This window comes from Brassica napus, chromosome C9 (assembly GCF_020379485.1).
Source record: "Brassica napus cultivar Da-Ae chromosome C9, Da-Ae, whole genome shotgun sequence".
Taxonomy (NCBI): Eukaryota; Viridiplantae; Streptophyta; class Magnoliopsida; order Brassicales; family Brassicaceae; genus Brassica; species Brassica napus.
The window spans coordinates 39,605,080-39,623,811 of record NC_063452.1 but is presented as its reverse complement, the minus strand read 5'-3'; the positions used below and the strand labels follow the sequence as shown (position 1 = coordinate 39,623,811).

At 34.0% G+C, this 18,732-nt stretch overlaps 2 protein-coding genes across 2 annotated transcripts; one reads left to right on the top strand and one right to left on the bottom strand.

Annotated features, from left to right (window-relative positions):
• Positions 1-227: 227 nt before the first annotated feature.
• Positions 228-1,704, bottom strand: LOC106423646. Its single transcript, XM_013864424.1, has 3 exons — positions 1,378-1,704; positions 835-1,320; positions 228-698 (listed from the first exon to the last, which is right to left on the bottom strand). The coding sequence occupies exons 1-3, from the start codon at positions 1,702-1,704 to the stop codon at positions 228-230; spliced, it is 1,284 nt and encodes a 427-aa protein (XP_013719878.1).
• A 10,608-nt stretch (positions 1,705-12,312) lies between these two features.
• Positions 12,313-14,010, top strand: LOC106423674 (gibberellin 20 oxidase 2-like). Its single transcript, XM_013864444.3, has 3 exons — positions 12,313-13,010; positions 13,189-13,510; positions 13,587-14,010. Exons 1-3 carry the CDS (start codon positions 12,463-12,465, stop codon positions 13,854-13,856), a joined length of 1,140 nt encoding a protein of 379 aa, XP_013719898.1. The 5' UTR covers positions 12,313-12,462; the 3' UTR covers positions 13,857-14,010.
• The last annotated feature ends 4,722 nt before the right edge of the window (positions 14,011-18,732 follow it).

The following is an 18,732-nucleotide window of genomic DNA, read 5'->3' as shown; positions in this document are numbered from 1 at the left end:
CGTTTCTTATTTTGGGCGGGAATTATAACAATTGCGTTTGAAAAAAAAAACTCAGCCGTAATACAAATACATGAAAATCCCTAATCCAGCCGTAATACATAAACTTTCAACAAAAACCCAGCCGTTATACAAAAACATGAAAATCCCTAATCCAGCCGTAATACCAAAAACATTAAAACAAAAACCCAATCGTAATACAAAAACATGAAAATCCCTACAACACTTGCTTACATCGGAAAAGTTTTCGCATTATGTCCACTATGTCTACATCGAGAACATGTGTGTTCTTTCCTAGGACGTTTGTTTTGAAGTGCAACTTCTAAAGCATATTTCATCCTATTTTTCTTAGGTCTTCCTGGTTGTTGACGAATAGACGGGGGCAAGCAGGGTTGGTTAGCCACGATTTCTGGAACAGGTTGCGCTGAGTCAGCCGGCATGACCGATTCAGCGTATGCGCTCACCAAATATGCACTGTTATAGTAAGGACTGCACAGGGATATACGACAAACACTGTTGTACTCCGCAGCTGCGATTGCGTGTACACATGGCAATTTCTCGCGTTCGAAACGCCGACATGTGCACTTTCGCTCTACCAAATTAACAATATTCAAAGACTCGCTAGAAGATCCATATTTAACTTCAGTGTGATGATCATCAATCCTTTGGGCCGTCAAATCTCTGGCGGCAGTTACACGACCCTATTAACAAAAATAGAATAAATATGAAACAACTGACTTACTACATATTATAGCTGATTTAAGAACTACAAAGGCTGACTTAAGAATTTTATGAATTTTAAAGGCAGACTTATTTTTACTGTTACGACTGACTTACATGTAGTAGTTTCTCGACACAACGCGTAAGCGTGGTTGGCTGCGATCTGGCATCCTCTCTCCGTTCAGCAAACCATCTGGTCATCATAACCCATATCGATTCTAATATTCGAACAATGTTTAGACCTCTAGCATTCGACACTGCTCTGTTCATTGATTCCGCTATGTTTGTATTCATCAAATTGTACCTCTCGCCCGGGAAATGAACACGCGTCCACAGTCGGACATCAGCTCTTTGGAGGTAGCCGTGTAGTGCAGGATTAATCGCTTCAGTCTCCTCGAAAATCGTAGTAAAGTCAGACATCCTAAAACATGCCGCTTTCTTCACCAGACGGAATACATCTTTTCCTTTGTACCGTCCCAATATGTTCTTATATAAATGGTAGGTGCATATTCCCCGAGAAGCTAACGGATACACATTTCTAATTGCTTTCCCTATCGAGTTATGCCTATCCGAGATTAACACAAGACCCTCGTCGTCAGGAATCTAAAATTTTAGTTGCGTAAAAAACCAATGCCACAAATCATCATTTTCAGTGTCAACCACTGCGAAGGCTATTGGAAAAATTTGAAAGTTACCGTCCTGAGCTAGTGCTGTGAGTAGCGTCCCTTTGTATTTACCATTGAGAAACGTACCGTCGACTACAACAACTTTGCGCATGAAAGGAAAGCCATTTACGCTCGCACCAAAGGCAAGAAACACATACATGAATCTTCCAAGCTCATCGATTTGAAGACGCGTAACTGTACTCGGATTTTGCCTTCTTATCATGTATAAGTAAGAAGGCAAGCTTTCAAACCCACACTCAGGTGTTCCCTCATCGATTTCCCTTGCGAATTTCAGCGTCCGGTGTGATTTCCAATAATCCATCTGTTCACATGAAAAAACGATGCTCATAACTCAGCCGCATCAAATAATTAAGACAACCACAACGTAAAAATAACTCAACCCTATCTTTATTATAACTCAGCCGCATCTAATATTATAGTAACCCAACCGCATTGTATAAATATGTTAGCCGCTACATTTGATATTACTCAGACGTATCGTTAAGTAATTAACTGTATACCAAACTGCTTAGTGATAGCTATTCCGACGCTCGTAGGGCGAACGGCTGGACCAACGTTGCCGAGAAAGTTCTTGTACAACTCTCCTAAAATATCTGGTGTTGCTTGTCGAGATCGATTAGAACGCTCAGTTACAGAACATGTATGCTTCGAATCGTAAATACGAACATAAAACGCTGGGGATTCTCCTTGGGTAGAAGCATGAACTCTCCAGAGACATCCATCAACCCAACACTTAACAACGTATGATGTCGGGGTTGATTTTTCTACATCAAAATCAAATTGATGCCTCACTGTAAGAAGTTTCAGTCGTCTCTCCAAATCGTCTTTACTCTCGTATCGTTGACCAACCGCAATGTCTATCGACGACATCTCCAACCTTAGAACCTCCAGATTCCCTTTAGATCCGCTCATCGAGAAGTTCTGATATCTCTTCTTGGGAGGTAGCGTTGGTGAATCTTCGTCTTATGTAGGAGACTCACCGTATGAGCTGAAGTTATCATCTTCAGATGACGCACCGTCCGAATCGTCGAACATATCAAATCGGCTTTCAAATTCCTCATCTTCTTCGTTTTCTTTGCATATTTCATCTTCTCCGACTACGTCGTGTTTTTCTCCTTCCACATTACTAGAGCAGTCATTCTCATTGTCCTCTTGTTCCTTCTCCAAACTGAAACCATCGTAACTCCCACTGTAATTTTCGTCTCTGGACTCAACTTCTGAAGCTTCTACTTCTGAGCTAAATCTGAAAAATGTTTTACTCTTCTCTCTTGCTCTTTCATCCTTGTTCTCCGTAATCTCCACACAGAGACGTAGTTTTTCGATTTTCTTTAGGCTTAGAAAACCTTGCAATTGTCGAGTATTGGACACGTAAACTGGTGGAGTGTCGTGCGCCATTGTTTTCAATGCTTTATTCGAGAACATGTAGCTATACTGAATATGATCCCTCAAATCATTCAATCCATAATCATTGAGAACAGACTTTGCGAAATCTTCATGTGTTGTTTTTTCATCTAAATGAAGAACTCTACACCCTCTACTGTCGACGTTAAATACATATCTGTTTTTCTTAATCCAGTTACCGGAAACAATAACTACCGGGTCCATAACCAACTGAGAAAGATGAAGACGATAGATAACTAAGATGAAGAAGAACATGAACAGTCTCATAAAGCAAGTTGTAAATTTCGTTCGTTAGTGATGACATGGCAAATCCAAGTTGATGACATGGCGGATTCCTTGTCTGTATCTTGGATTTTTTTACAAAACTCAGCCAAAAAGTTAACATTATCTCAGCCTTTAAGTAACAATAACTCGGCTGTCACGTATTTAATTAACTCAGCCATGTTGTAATTAAATAACACTCCAACAAAATAACTCAGTCATTATGAAATTAAAACTCAGCCGTAATTGAAGAGAACCCGGCCATAAAAAAAAATTAGTCGTAATTAAAAGACAACCCAGCCATAATGTAAAATATAAACCAGCCGTAATAATGTCATAGCAAAGAACATAAAAAGAGAAAAGATTCTGATAGAATACATCTTCACCATTCCCTTGTGTCCCTAATCACACTCATCGGTTCAAACTCACGGAAGAAGAGCCCCAACTCTTTGATCCAGAAACAACGGTTACGCATTTTGTCACCCTTACTGTTTTCAATGTACCACAAGACCCAATCTCGCTTCAAAACATGAACACATTGGCAACTATAGAACGAAAGAACAACGGTTGAAATGAAATCGTCCCTCTTTGCCCGAAACTTGTCACCGTGCGACAAACCCCATGCCCATTTTAGAGATCGAACTAGTTTCTGGATCCTGTCAACTGATTCCCTTGTAAAATGAGCAAAATACTCCTCATCACCCCAAAATTTTTTTCTAGTCATTGCGTATGTATACACAGCACGCTCATATCCTTCATCCGCTGCAAGCTTCATGAAAGCAAGTCCTTCTTCCTGAAGGTTAAATGTGAAGAAAAATTGTACACCCTTCATATAAAGTGTGCTTGGATTTCTCTATGCGTAGCAAATTTTAAACAACTCAGGAGGCATATTGAGTCTCATGGGAACGGAGAACACATCGTAAAAATGGTTTACCCTGCTCCGCTCTGCTAACGCCTTCATCGACTTGCACGATGCTCTTAGGCCATAGAGATCTGTGAAGGAGTTACCGGCCACAAGTTCAACCACTAACGCCTGAATCTCTTCAGGCAATTCAAGTATCAGGAAATAATCCATTAATGTAACGTTAATATAACTAAGCAATGATATTTGAGATAACTCAGCCATGTTGGTTAATATAACATCGACGCCTTCATAGAGATCGAGACGGTAATACTTTATTATTTAACTCAAAATATACCTCAGCCGTTAATATTAATGAAACGGCTGAGTATGGAAAATACGGGAAAAGTGTGGAAAATACGGCTCAGAACTAATATCGAGACATTTGTAACATCGAGACGATAATACTTTAGTATTTAAAAACTGATTTAATATTCACGGTAATACTTTTTTATAATATTGAACGTCCCTTATAATAATGGGACGTTTCGTCTTTCTTGATTTGACCGTGTTGATATATTATGGCGCTTCAAAAGTGTTGAAAATACGGCTCAGAACTAATATCGAGGCCTTTATAACATGGAGACGATAATACTTTAGTATTTACAAAGTTTGATAAGGCAGAAATTAACGATAACTCAGACATAATTAAACGATAACTCAGCCAATAAATTATCGATAACTCAGACATAGTTAAACGATAACTCAGCCGTAAAATAACGATATCTCAGACATAATTAAACGTTAATTCAACCGTAAATTAACGATAACTTAGGCATAATTAAATGATAACTCAGCCGTAATTAAACGAAAACTCAGCCGAAAACATTACCATAAACCCATACATTAATATGTTGTTCTACATACATAATGGCATAGCAAAGAACAAAAAAAAATAGGTTTCTGATACAATGCATCTTCACCACTTCATTGTGTTCCTAATCAAACTAATTGGTTCAAAGTCACGGAAGAACAACCCTCTTTGATCCAGAAACAGCGGTAACACATGTTGTCATCCTTAGTGGTATCAATGTGGCACAAGCAGGGACATTCTCGCCTCAAAAGAGGAGCACATTGGCAACTGCAGAACGACAGAACAACCGCTGAGATGAACTCGGCCCACTTTGCACGGAACTCGTCACCGTGCCACAAACCCCATCCCCATTTCACAGATCGCACTAATTTCCCGATCCTGATAACGTATTCCCTTGGAAAACGAGCAAAATACCCCTCATCATCATCCCAAAAGATTTTCCGAGTCATTGCGTGTGTATACACAGCACGCTCATATCCTGCATCCGCTGCAAGCTTCATGAGAGCAACTCCTTCTTCTTTAAGGTTATATGTAAAGACAAACTGAACACCCTTTATATAAAGTGTGCTTGGATTTCTCTCAGTGTAGCAAGTTTTCAACAACTCAGCAGGCATATTGATTCCCCAGGGAACGGATAATACATCGTAAAAATGGAATACACTATGCCGATCTGCTAACGCCTTCATCAACAATGCACGATGCTCTAAGGCCATAGAGATCTTGGAAGGAGTTACCGGCCACATGTTCAACCACCAACGCCTGAATTTCTTCAGGCATTTCAAGAATCGGGAAATATCCCATTTGCTTTGAGAGGGGTGATAGAGAGTAATTGTGTAAAATAGAGATAAAGAGTAATTGTGGAAAATAAAGAGTTTAAAGTTGTACTGTTAGAGTAGACACATTATTTATAGGCAGAGAACAGTTATATTATCGCGACGTTTCGCTTTGCAACGTTTTGTTTTTTGAGCGGGAATTTTATCCATAACTCATCCACTCAGCCGTAACACAAAACATTAAGAACAAAACTCAGCCGTGTCACAGAAACATAAAAAACCTTAACTCACTCGTAATACAAAAACATTAAAATCCATACCTCAGCCGTAATACTAATCAAGAAAACCCTAAACCCTGCTGTAATACAAAACATTAAAACCCAAAAACCAAAACTTAATACAAAAACATACGATAGTGCTCTGTTCATCGTCTCTCTTGCTCTGTCATTAAGATTCATTTCGTCATCATTGTTCTCCGTAAACTGGTGGAGTGTCGTGCGCCATTGTTTTCTGATGCCTCAATTCATTCAATCCGTAATCATCGAGTACAGACTTTGCGAATTCTTCATGTTTTGTTTTCTCATCTAAATGCAGAACTCTACACCCTATACTGTCGGCGTTGAATACATATCTGTTTTTCTTAATCCAGTTACCAGAAACAATAATTACCGGATCCATAAGATCTCGGAGAAAGATGAAGAATAAGATGAAGAAGATAGATATATAGATAGATAAAGAAGATGAACAGACAGACAAACGTAGTTGTAAAGTAGTTCGTTAGCAGTGACATGGCAAATCCGAGTTGATGACATGGCGGATGACATGGAAAATCGGTTAATCAGCCGACAAACGAATACATAAATCAGCCTACGTAAATCAGCTCTGATTTACAATGTAAGTCAGCCGAACCGTGGATACTATTTCAGTAATTAATCTTTTGATCCGTAATCAACCGTAATTAGGATGAAAAACAATAAATCAGCCGTATCGTCACATAGATCAGCCGTCAAACGAATGATATTCTAGTAATTAATCTTTCGCTAATAAGTCAGCCGTAAATGAGCTGAGTTTACTGTTAATCCATCCTATTACAGGCGATTTAACATAAACTCAGCCGTAACAACATCACATTAGTCAGCCGTAAATTATGTAACTCAGTCAGTCGATATTCATTAACTCGGTCGGGGAAACATAACTCAGCCGTTTCTTAACTACAACTCAGGAAAATTTTCCATAAAACAAACCCCCGATGTATAAGTCAGCCGTAACCGTTGTCTGTAAGTTAGCCGTTATCTCATAAATCAGCCACATTTTTGTAATTCAGCCGTACAGGCCGGCTGACTTATGTTCTTAAATCAGCCTTGTGACTCTTTAGTCAGCCGATTTTATTAATTCAGCTGACACGTAGAAATAAATCAGCCGTAACGATATATGTAGCGATTTACGGCTGGCTTAATGAAAACACGAAACATAATTCCTACATGGCGCCAGGTTTTTGCTTACGTGGCAGCGAAAAGTAATGGCATTCTTGTAAATATGTTTTTTCTCATAACGTAAAAAAGAGCACGCTTGGTATTTAAAAAATGCCAGTAATAAAAAAAAGATCTATATGGTTCTAGTCAATTGTCCTAAAATATTGTATATTTGAGTAAACTTCCCTGCGAGAAAATGGGTAATTATTACTGTTGAGCACGTAACGGACACTTGTTCCAAGTTCCAACTCGTTTATTACCGGTAACAATGCAGAACGTTCTCGTTTCTTCGTTCAAAAGATAGTATATAACGTTAGGCCTGAGACTTATTATCCGAGATCCGGATTCGATCCGAGATCCGCTCCGGATCCGCTCCGAAAATAGGATATCCGGGGTGCCCGGATCCAAATCCGGGGTGCCCGGATCCAAATCCGGGTAGTAAAATCTTGGATCCGTGCAAACCGAATCCGGATCCGGATATCTTAATTTTTAGGTCCGGATATCCGGATCCGGATCCGTATTTTTAAAATACATTAAATTTTTAAATTTTATTAATATTTATATTTGATATATTAATATTTATACATGAATTAATCTTATAATATTATATTTTAGTTTTTACAATATTATAAACATATATAAATATATTTATAAATATTTAATTTATGTATTATATTAAAAAAATTAATATTTTTTGTTAAAAAAATTATTTTTAATTATTTTGACGGATCCGGATCCGGATCCGGATATCCGCGGATAATAGAATATCGAGACGGATATCCGAAACTCGGATATCCGGAAACTACGAATCCGGATCCGGATATTAAATCCACGGATCCGACGGATCCGGATACCCTAAATTTCCCGGATATCTTGAGTGTTTCTTATTGTCTTAGGTAATTATTTGTAAAAATTAGTTAACCAAATAATTAAAATATTTGAATTGGGCAAATCAGATTCAAATAATTTAATTTTTCATTATCCGCTACACGATTTCATTGCATTCTTAAAAATTAGTTGTTTTTATATTTTGATCCCAAGTAACGAAATACTACTAAAAATGGAATTTAAATAGATCTTTTCATTTGCAATAGCAATCATTTCGTTATCAGTTTTTGTTCTGAGCCATGTACGGTAGTTTTATAAAAGGGATGGACTACTTAATTTTTTGATTCATTTATTGGTTGGACATGCCCATGTGTGATGATTTTGACTGAATTTTCTATTTTGAGATTAGACCAATAGAATCTAAGAGCATCTTTACAATGAATGTTCTGAAAAAAAAAAATTGACATCAAAAACTCCGTAATTGTACTCCCTCCAATTCTAAATATGTGTCGTTGTAGAGAATTTTTTTCGTTACAAAATAAGATGCGTTTTCGATTTTCAATGCAAAATTTATTAGTTTTATCCAGTAATTTATTTTTCTATTGGTTAAAATATGGTTAGGTGTATTGGTAATTGTGTTTTTATATATGAAATATACAAAATTAATTGTTTTCTTGATGCGTATGCACAGACGCAAAACGACACTTAAACAGAAACAGAAAGAATTAATTAGATTCTAAGAGGGTGGTTTGAAGAACCATTAAATTTGGAATCTGTTTCTACATAAAACAAAAAACAAGACCTCGAGCACGGAAACAGCTCGGACATTCAAAGAATGAGGAATAAAATATATGGAGCAGAAATTAATATAAAACGGATAAGCGATAATTCTTCCAATTTGGCCAAAAAGGATGGTCATTCTTCTTCATCTTCTTCATTATATGTCTCGTAATTTTCATTTTTCTTTGAGATCCAATAGAAAATAAACGCACAACTTGATAAATTAAAATTGAAAAAAGTTTAAATTCTTACATAAGTATGTGGAACTAAAATTTCTCCTAAACACAGCCAAAACACAACCTCGGGAACCTCTGCCCCCTGCCAACTATAAAAACAGACACCACAAAAAGAATCCATTGATTTAATTAACTTGTTTTTGCCCATTAAAATACCCAATTAGTTCCTGTTCCCATGCAATTTGTTTGTTGGAACGAAGCTAAAATTGATTCCAGAGGATGTATCGATATTGTTAATTTTTAGTGACCAAATATGGATTTCATACGCGTAGGCATCCATTTAAAACAAATTGAGCTAGTTGTTAATTTACCGAACGAAAAACTCAAATGTTGTTATACACTGAACGTAAACGAATTTTAAGATGATGTAAATAAATAAAATCTGATTACGTTGTTGATAATGGCTGAAAATTTGGGTTTTAACCACGCGGGTGTGCCCGGGTGGCGCATAGTGTCTCAGTGTCCCTAAGAAACATGGGTTCAAATCTGCGTCAACTCAGATTTATACATCTATATAGGCAGGCGACATGGGTACTAATTCCCCTTGTGAGCTTACCGGGTCTGGCTGGTGCCGTAGTCAGACTCTTAACGGACTAGTCAGTTGGGTCTCGACCCACCGGATATCCCCGAATTATCAAAAAAAAAATTGGTTCTTAAGTCTTCTTTAAGGGTTCTGATTTCCCAATAATGGATGAGAATTACTGTATAACTCTTTAAATCTAATTATTGAAATTGGATAAAATAAAACCTCAAAATTCATTAAACAGAAAAGATGATTTCGTCTAAGAATAAAATGGGTGGAAGTTTTTCAAAAAAAGGGGGTTGTGGCGCTATCATGTCTATGTTGCATGTAAACTCGGTTGATAATCTGTTTTTTTTCTTCTGGAAAATGTTTTTAAATCGAAATCTCTTGGAAACCCACTGAGCATATTTCTTGAAATTTTTATTTTGAAAACGCCATTTAAAAACACAAGATTCTTTTTTGGGAATGTGAAGGATATTTTTTTTTTCTTTAAAGATAATCTATTTATATTTAATGAATATAAGGAGAAATCTTTTATTTCCTAATTTTATCGAAAGGAAACATGCTTTATTTTCTGCTCTTTGATAATTGTTTTATAGAATCTGCAAAGAAAAATAATACTATTTCATTACTTGATTTTCTATCTTAGATAAAACAAATATAGAAATTAATAAATTTATATATTGATCAATCATATATATATATAATATTTTAAATGTTTGTATTTCTAAAAAAAAAAATCATGTTTTCATGTTTCGAAATATTTTGTTTTCGTGTATCCATTTCCGGTTCCACGGAAGCTAGATCAAGATCCTTCTTAGTTTTAAAGAGATGTTCATTAATAAATTTTAAAAATTTAATAGTTATATTTGAGTACAATTTAGTTTTCTTCATTTTAATTTTTTTTCAAATGAATATGTTTTTCATTTAATAAATAGGTTTTGTATTTGTAAAGAACAACATATAACTTTTTTGTAAGGTGAAATTTTAGATATTTCTTAATTAATGGTTAGACATTCTTAAAATTTTGTTGTATTCTGTACACACATTTCACACTATTCGGTATCATCTCTAAAAGTATCTCCAAAAATATCACTATTTTAAAATTTCTAAAACTCTATATTTGAAGTTTCAAGGTGCTCTTCTCCACAAAAAAAAATTCAAATTTAACTTCAAATTTAACTTCAAAATTATTTATATTTTACACTATAGTTTTTATATTTGTCATAATTAGTAAAAATTCATAATATTTTTATATATGTACTAGTTATTAAACTACAAGAAAAATACCACACTATTTCATAAAATTATTTTCGTAATGCTACATCTTCGGTTACACAGAATTTTTTTGGACAATATTTTGGAGATTTTAGAGGTTCCGGAGAAAATTTATCACACTATTAGTTTTGTTGTAATATTTAAATTCATGCAATAATTATGTCTTCATGTATCTCTTTTTTATTAAGTTTGTTTTGTAATATTCTTGTTATCTAATTCTAGTTAAAAATATTATAAATCTTATTTAAATATTTTTATTTAATTTTATGAGTAAAACTTGAATTTATAAAAAAACAAATTTGAAATATTTATGAGATACAAAAATTTTAAGGATTAAAACGATAAACGAAAAAATACTTAAGGATCATAAATGTGATATTTAATTAATTTTAAGAACCAAATGCAAATAAAAAGATAAAACTTCAAATTTTAAGTTTTGAGTAGTGAAACTTCAAGTTTGAAGTTTCCTTCTTAGAACTCCAAATTTGAAGTTTTAAAATTTCTTTTTGGAGAGCAAAAAAATTATATATTTGAAGTTATGGAGTTTCTTTACGAGATGCTCTTATATTTAATTGTGAAACATTTTTCAAGTTATACATTCTTAAGAAACATTTTTTTTAAGTAGTAAGGTTGACTACAATGCTTATATGTCAATATCATAACTCTTATCACTCATATTAAGAAAAAAAAACAATTACTTGAAATATTACACGACTGCCATCATATATAATAAAATGGACCGTTCATTAATCAAATGCTCAAAAAAGTTTTTTTCTCATTTTTTCTTTAAATAAAAGCTACTGAATTACCTAATGTGATTTACAATTAATATGAAATTAATGATACTGAACAATAAAGATTTGATAACAATTTATATTAGTAAAATAAATTTTAAAATCATATTAATCATATACTAAACTTTTTTTTGCATATATTACATTTAAATATTTGCAAACGATTATAATTAAACTACTAAAGCTGTCAAAAAGTCTCATATAAAAAAATTGTGACCAGTAATTTAAAAATTTTGTTATGAAAAGATCCAAATAATCATAAACCCAGAAGAAGATTAAGCATAATTTAATAGATACTATTAAATATTCATACTAAAATATATTTGTGTCTATCTATTTAAACATCAGTTAAATTTAATTATCTACGATATAAAATTTTAATGATGACAACAAAAATTGATAAATATTTTAGTCAAAATTTTAAAATATATATTATATTTTAATTGATAAAAATTCAAATACTTTTATAATTTTAACTTGATCAAATCATAAAAATATATTTTACATATCTTTTGTTATTATTTAATACATGTTTTATAAAATATAACATTCTGGGTGCGTGGATTGTTGACCTAGTAGTTATATGAAATGATTGCAAGATTCCGTAGGAAGGTATTATTGTATAGGATAAAGGCTGAATCGAACATGCAGGAATACCATGCACATGAGCAAAGACGCATTTAATTTAGGGATTACTTGTCGTCTAGCTTTTTTTTTGTCTTATTGATTGAGACCAAATGTTGAGTTCAATATAATTTTGAACTACTATTATACAGTATTTACTTAAACAAGATACTAGATTAGTATAAAATCCCAAACTCCTCTACAAAATGCTGGAAACAAAAAATGGAACGCAATTATTGTGAAGAAAAGCAAATGTACACTAACTAGACTTGAAACTTGCTTATATAAAGACTTAAGGACCATTTGTTTCCCCATCTCCTCCACAACAAAACTCAGAACAAGACAACAAAAACACAAAAACTCTCCCCTAAAAGATGGCGATAATTTGCACAACACCAACATCTCCTGCAGAGAAAGAACAAGAACCAAAACAAGATCTTGAAAACGACCAAACTCCTCCCTTAATCTTCAACCCTTCTCTTCTTAACGTCCAATCTCAAATCCCAAACCAATTCATTTGGCCTGACAAAGAGAAACCTTCAATTGACATTCCCGAGCTCAACGTCCCTTTCATCGATCTTTCGAGCCAAGACACAACTCTAGAGGCTTCTAGACTCATCGCAGAAGCTTGCACCAAACACGGTTTCTTCCTCGTCGTCAATCATGGAGTCAGCGAGTCGCTCATATCCGATGCTCACCGTTACATGGAAAGTTTCTTCGACATGCCTCTCGCCGGAAAACAGAGAGCCCAAAGGAAACCTGGTGAGAGCTGGGGATATGCCAGTAGCTTCACCGGAAGATTCTCCACCAAGCTCCCATGGAAGGAGACTCTCTCTTTCCCGTTTTCCAACGAAATAAGTGGATCAAGAACCGTTCAAGATTACTTCTCCGGTACATTAGGACAAGAGTTTGAACAGTTTGGGTACGTGTCCTAAACCAGAACAAAGAAATATAAAACAGAGCAAAAAAACAAATATGTCATATGTTCCTCTGTTTTCTAGCCTTACTTGAGTAAACGTGTTTCTTATAACGGAATTATTAAACCGGAAATAAATTTGACCGGCTTTGTTAATGTTTTACCCCGGTTAATATGTTTACAGGAGGGTGTATCAAAACTACTGTGAAGCAATGAGCAGCCTGTCACTCGAAATCATGGAGCTTCTTGGTCTTAGTTTAGGCATAAAGAAAGATCATTTCAGGGAATTTTTTGAAGAGAATGATTCGATAATGAGGCTAAATCATTACCCTCCATGCCAAACACCAGATCTCACATTAGGTACAGGACCACATTGTGATCCAAGCTCTTTGACTATTCTTCACCAAGACCAAGTCAATGGCCTTCAAGTCTTTGTTGACAATCAGTGGCAATCCATTCTCCCCAATCCTAAAGCTTTCGTCGTCAATATTGGTGACACTTTCATGGTATAGTTAATGATCTAAAATGGAAATACATTTTGGTTACTCCTATAAAGATAGTTGATAAATTTTGGTTATGTAGGCTCTATCGAACGGGATATTCAAGAGTTGTTTGCATAGAGCGGTTGTGAACAGAGAGAGCGCGAGGACATCAATGGCTTTTTTCTTGTGTCCAAAGAGAGACAAAGTTGTGAAGCCACCAAGTGAGATTTTGGAGAAGATGACACCAAGAAGATACCCTGATTTTACTTGGCCTATGTTCCTTGAGTTCACTCAAAAACTTTACAGAGCAGATGTCAATACTCTCGATTCCTTCACAAATTGGATCATTACCAACAAATTCCCCGTCTAAGAAACCAAGTTACCATCGAAATCAATAGTCATTCTTAGTTACTGTCTCTTTTGTTCTCATGGTGAAATGCATTCCCATGGTTTCAAATTTCAAAACGTTTGTATATATTTCCAAGAATCACAGTGTGGAATATGAATGCTTGTTAAACCAAAAACCTAAACATACTAGGTCCAACGATCAGTAGACAGTAAACAAGACAAAATAATTTAAACGGAAAAAATAAAAATAGAAGAAAAGAAGACGGAAAGATAGATGATGAAAAGATGATAGAATACCAGTTCCAGAGATTTCTCTGATACCAATTGACAAGACCCTGGATAAAACCGGATCTCTGGAAGGGTAGATGGATAATCCAAGATAACTTGATCAAGCTTGAAACCTTAACCAAGGGTATATTAAACCATTGACTCAATGCTCGACACGTTCTAGATAGTTTGAATCTAGGGAATGCACAGACTTATAACGTTGGTGATGGTCGTTGGATTCATAGAATGGCGACATAAGTGAAGATGGAGAGATTCACTTGATACTACCGGTTTTATCTCAGTTTTACACCAAATTAAATATCGAAAAGTTCCTGAATGAACAAACATGAGAATCACTCTCAAAAAGGGTTTCCAAGAATAACAAGAAAAGTCTGTTTTATTTCAATGGAAATTACAACTTATTTATTGGACTGCTATTAATTATTTAAGTGTATTGAAGTCAAGCAAAGACTAAACTAAAAACAATGCTACTATTTATGTAATATTTCTCATAAATGTAATGTCATAATAAATCAGCGTTATAAAAACAACAATGCTACTAAATGTTTGTTGAACATCTCTTGGCCTTCTTTGACTAATTCACTCCAATGTTCATCACTTTTGACCAGAAATAGAGCAACTATTTTTTACTATTCTTGGACTTGTATCGCCTCCAAAATGGGCTCAACCATCCTCTATACATTATTTGACAAGTGATTTGCCACGTGTCATTACCACATTGATTTTGAAAGAAAAATGGTGACATGGCATTACTACTAATGATGACATAGCTTGAATTTAATTGTGACATGAACATTTACATTTAATGTTGTTTTATAATTTTGCTAAACTTTTTAGAATATGATAATAACTCATATATCATCATTAGTATAATAAAAATAATATAACAGTTGTAATAGAAATATAGTCATAATTTACAATTTTTAAAATATTCTTTAATTCTATTTTTTATAATTATATAAATTTTATTATTAAAACAATTCTTCAAAATTTTAGCTAGTTGTTTTTTTTTTAAAAAAATGTAATTTTCTAATCCCAATACCATTAGTTTCATTTTAATATATACAAATTTTTTAAAATTTTATTTAGTTTTACGTTTTGATAATTATATAGCTAACAAAAATTTCTCTTAATTTTTTTAGAATTTGATTTAATATATTTTAACCAAAAGAAATAGATAAAAAAAATTTCCGAGATTAATATTTTAATATATACACATCTTATTAAATATACATTTAAATAAAAATACTTAGTTTTATCTTAATTTTACATGTAATTTTAAAAGTAAATTCTAGAACATAATAAAATCTAAAATTAACAAAGATTTATTTTAAATATAATATAAAATTTGAAACTTTTATTTATGAACATGGTGCAGAAAAACACCTAGTATATATAACATATCCAATGTATATATTTCACTGTTCTTCATATCCAATGAGCCGTGAGTTACCAATATGATTGTTGAGCTTGAGTCGTGAGTTACCAATATGATTGTTGAGCTTTGATATTTTTCTTCTTAATCATCTTGATGATTTCTAGGATCATATCCTCAACAGTGGCCGAACTTCAAATCAGAAAGCAAAAGATGGTGGAGAAATCATTGCTATTGGCTGAGTATGAAAGTATTAGTTAGGAAAAAGTTGGATTCAGTGATATTCACCACTGTGTACATTTTATAGGATGAAAAGACCGGAATCCCAAATCAACAAGGGTAGGAAAATTTAATGTTACATAGTGGGAGGTTTGGGTTGAAACCCATAAATGAGAAGCTTTATTACTTGGTGTGAAAGACAGCAGAGCTGTTACGAAGGCGGTATCAGAGAGGGTGTGGAAGCAAGGTTTTCCTAGCCGAGAAAGAAGATGGAAGCTGATATGGGCTTTTGGTGGGCTAAGATTGGTTAGTTCTGGGTCACATGAATTACATAGCCTTGTAAACGACTAACAAAGGACGTTAAATCTCGTTTGTAAAAATTTCAAGTGTCAAAAGAAGGAACACTCAATGCTGAGATGGCTTCCTTAGAAGAGAGAAAAACAAACTTTATTAGTATAGATATGATTTATGTGAAATTCTCATTCGAGTTGCATGTTGTGTCAAACATTTTTTTTTTAATACCCTCATGAACAAAATAGATAATCTATGTTACGTATAAACATTGACTGCTTCGTTATTGTTACATTTACCTTTATAACATCATGAGAATCTGATAAGGTCTTTTTAGGATCCTAGTATCAAAGTAGTATAAAAGTGTCAATCCAAATTCTAAGTCATTTTGAAGCAAAGAGAATGCAAGTAATGCTTAATCTAAGTGCAATCAAGATAGTTAAGTAATCAAGGTAGTTAAGTGATTTCAATTCAAGAACCAAACAAACAAGAGCAATAACTAGAGTTTTCAATCAAATGATAAGGTAGAACCCACATGATTAAAGCAATTTAAGGTAATTAAATCCAAGTCAAGGTGTTAACTTCAAGCAATCACAAGTTCCTATAGGTCTAGAACACAAATAAAGATCAATCCTTTCCCAAGGTAGAGATCACTATGCAATCATGAATCAAACATCAATTCTCATTGGTTTAAATCATTCAAGCATGCATTATATTCAAGTCTACTAACCATCTAGCAATCTTAACATCAAATCTCTTTGCTTATTCAAGCTAGAGCAATATTAAGTTCAGTCAAGCATTTTAACAAACATCTTCCGGTTATAAAATAGTTTATTATCAAAATGAGAGTGATCAAGTCAAATCAAGCATTAATAACACTCAGTATGCATAGAAACAAAGAAATTTAATCATTAAACACCTTAAATCTTCATTAACCATCCTAGATCTACCTAACTCATGGATTCAAAAAGTAACTACTCACTAATAGACATGATAAACCCAATGGTGATTTAAGGTTAATCATTGATTAGTGATCAACATAATCCAATAAACACAAGATATATAGATGAAAAGAAGCTAAAGACTGAATCTTTCACCAAAATAGGTTTGTGTTTAGATAGAAAACAAGATAATCTAATCCTTTAGGTCCAAAACATATTTATACTAAGCTAGAATACGAACTGGGTCAACCCAACAATCCTGGGACGACCCAACTAAAACATGGATCAAAGCTATTTAGTGTCTCAGCCGCAACCGTCTCCAGCCCGCGATCTTCACCCGCGAAACACATGCAATGGCCGCGACCAATACATCCTGTGATCATCACTTGCGAAGCACCCTGTCAGTTTTGACGACACACGGCCGCGGGCATGACTACCCCGCGAAGGATGGTTACAGTGAGGGTTCCGTTTCGTCGACACCTTGCCGTGATCAGATTCTTCCTGCGAAGGTTGCCCGCGGTGGTGCCTCCTCTTCGCAGCCATCATCTGGTTGCAATTCTCGCCTGCTACCACGCCAATCTTCATCATCATGAACGTTTTATGACCTCTTAAGCTCCAAAACCTGATTAGCACTTCTCCAAACCCGAAAACACACAAATGCAATGCAACCCAAACAAGCTCTAAATGCATCTAAATGATCATTATATGAACTAGAATGATGCTTAGAATATGTAAATATACAAGATATCAGAATCTAAGTAATATACTTTACGGTCGATATATTCTTATTTATGTGCTTACCTTAATTTGGCCACCAGAATATTAAGCAAATATTCTTAATCAATTCGTTAAGATTATATCTTTTACTTATATCTTGAATTTTCTATTTTAATTCATTCATATATATAAGGTTCTTATTCAATGATGTGATTTACCCAGTTATCACAAATGCTTTTGTTTCTTTGGAGGGTTGAACACCAAATCCTTTAACATTTCAGTAAGGGTCCAAATCAAACAGAAATTGACCGTGAGGAATGGAATGTTTGGTTATGATTGTCAAATGATTCTCATGAATGAAAATCTGAGTATTTGTCATATATGTAATAAAACTATCATTCATATATCATAATCTAATGTAGTATTTTTTTTTCTTATGGGGCCAACTAACTGATTTCTAACTGATTTCAACGTAGTCCATTCTATTGGCATTATGAGGGTAACTCGTCATCAAGATCATGTTATTTTTGATCCTATTAGTCGTGTGGATTTCATATTTCCCAAAAGCACATCTGAAATATTCTCATTCGTAAAATACAATGAGTTAAACATGAGATTAGTTCATCCCAAATCTTCTTTTGGTCAGAGCACTATATTTTCAATTTATCTTCATATGATATTTTTTTTTATTTACTAACTATTCTTCAGACTTTCTATTAGATATATTAGGAACTCTTATATCCGTTGGAAATCTTGTGGGATACATCCATAATAAAGGAGCTGAAAATCCCACACCTATCAGATCTATATCGTAACCTCTTAACTGATATTAAGTGTGTATATTTTAAATTCTTTTATTTATTATCATTGCATATTCATTTAAATATTAAACTATATAATGATTAATTTACTGACCATAATTTCATACTTGATCGAGTGAGTTGTATTGCATATGGAAAAATTGTTAAACATGTCGACAAATTCTAGTCATCTTATGGTGTGTGTTATGATTCTGGAAAATTGAAGTCCTACAAGGTTAGATAAAAATCATAAAAACTAATATACAA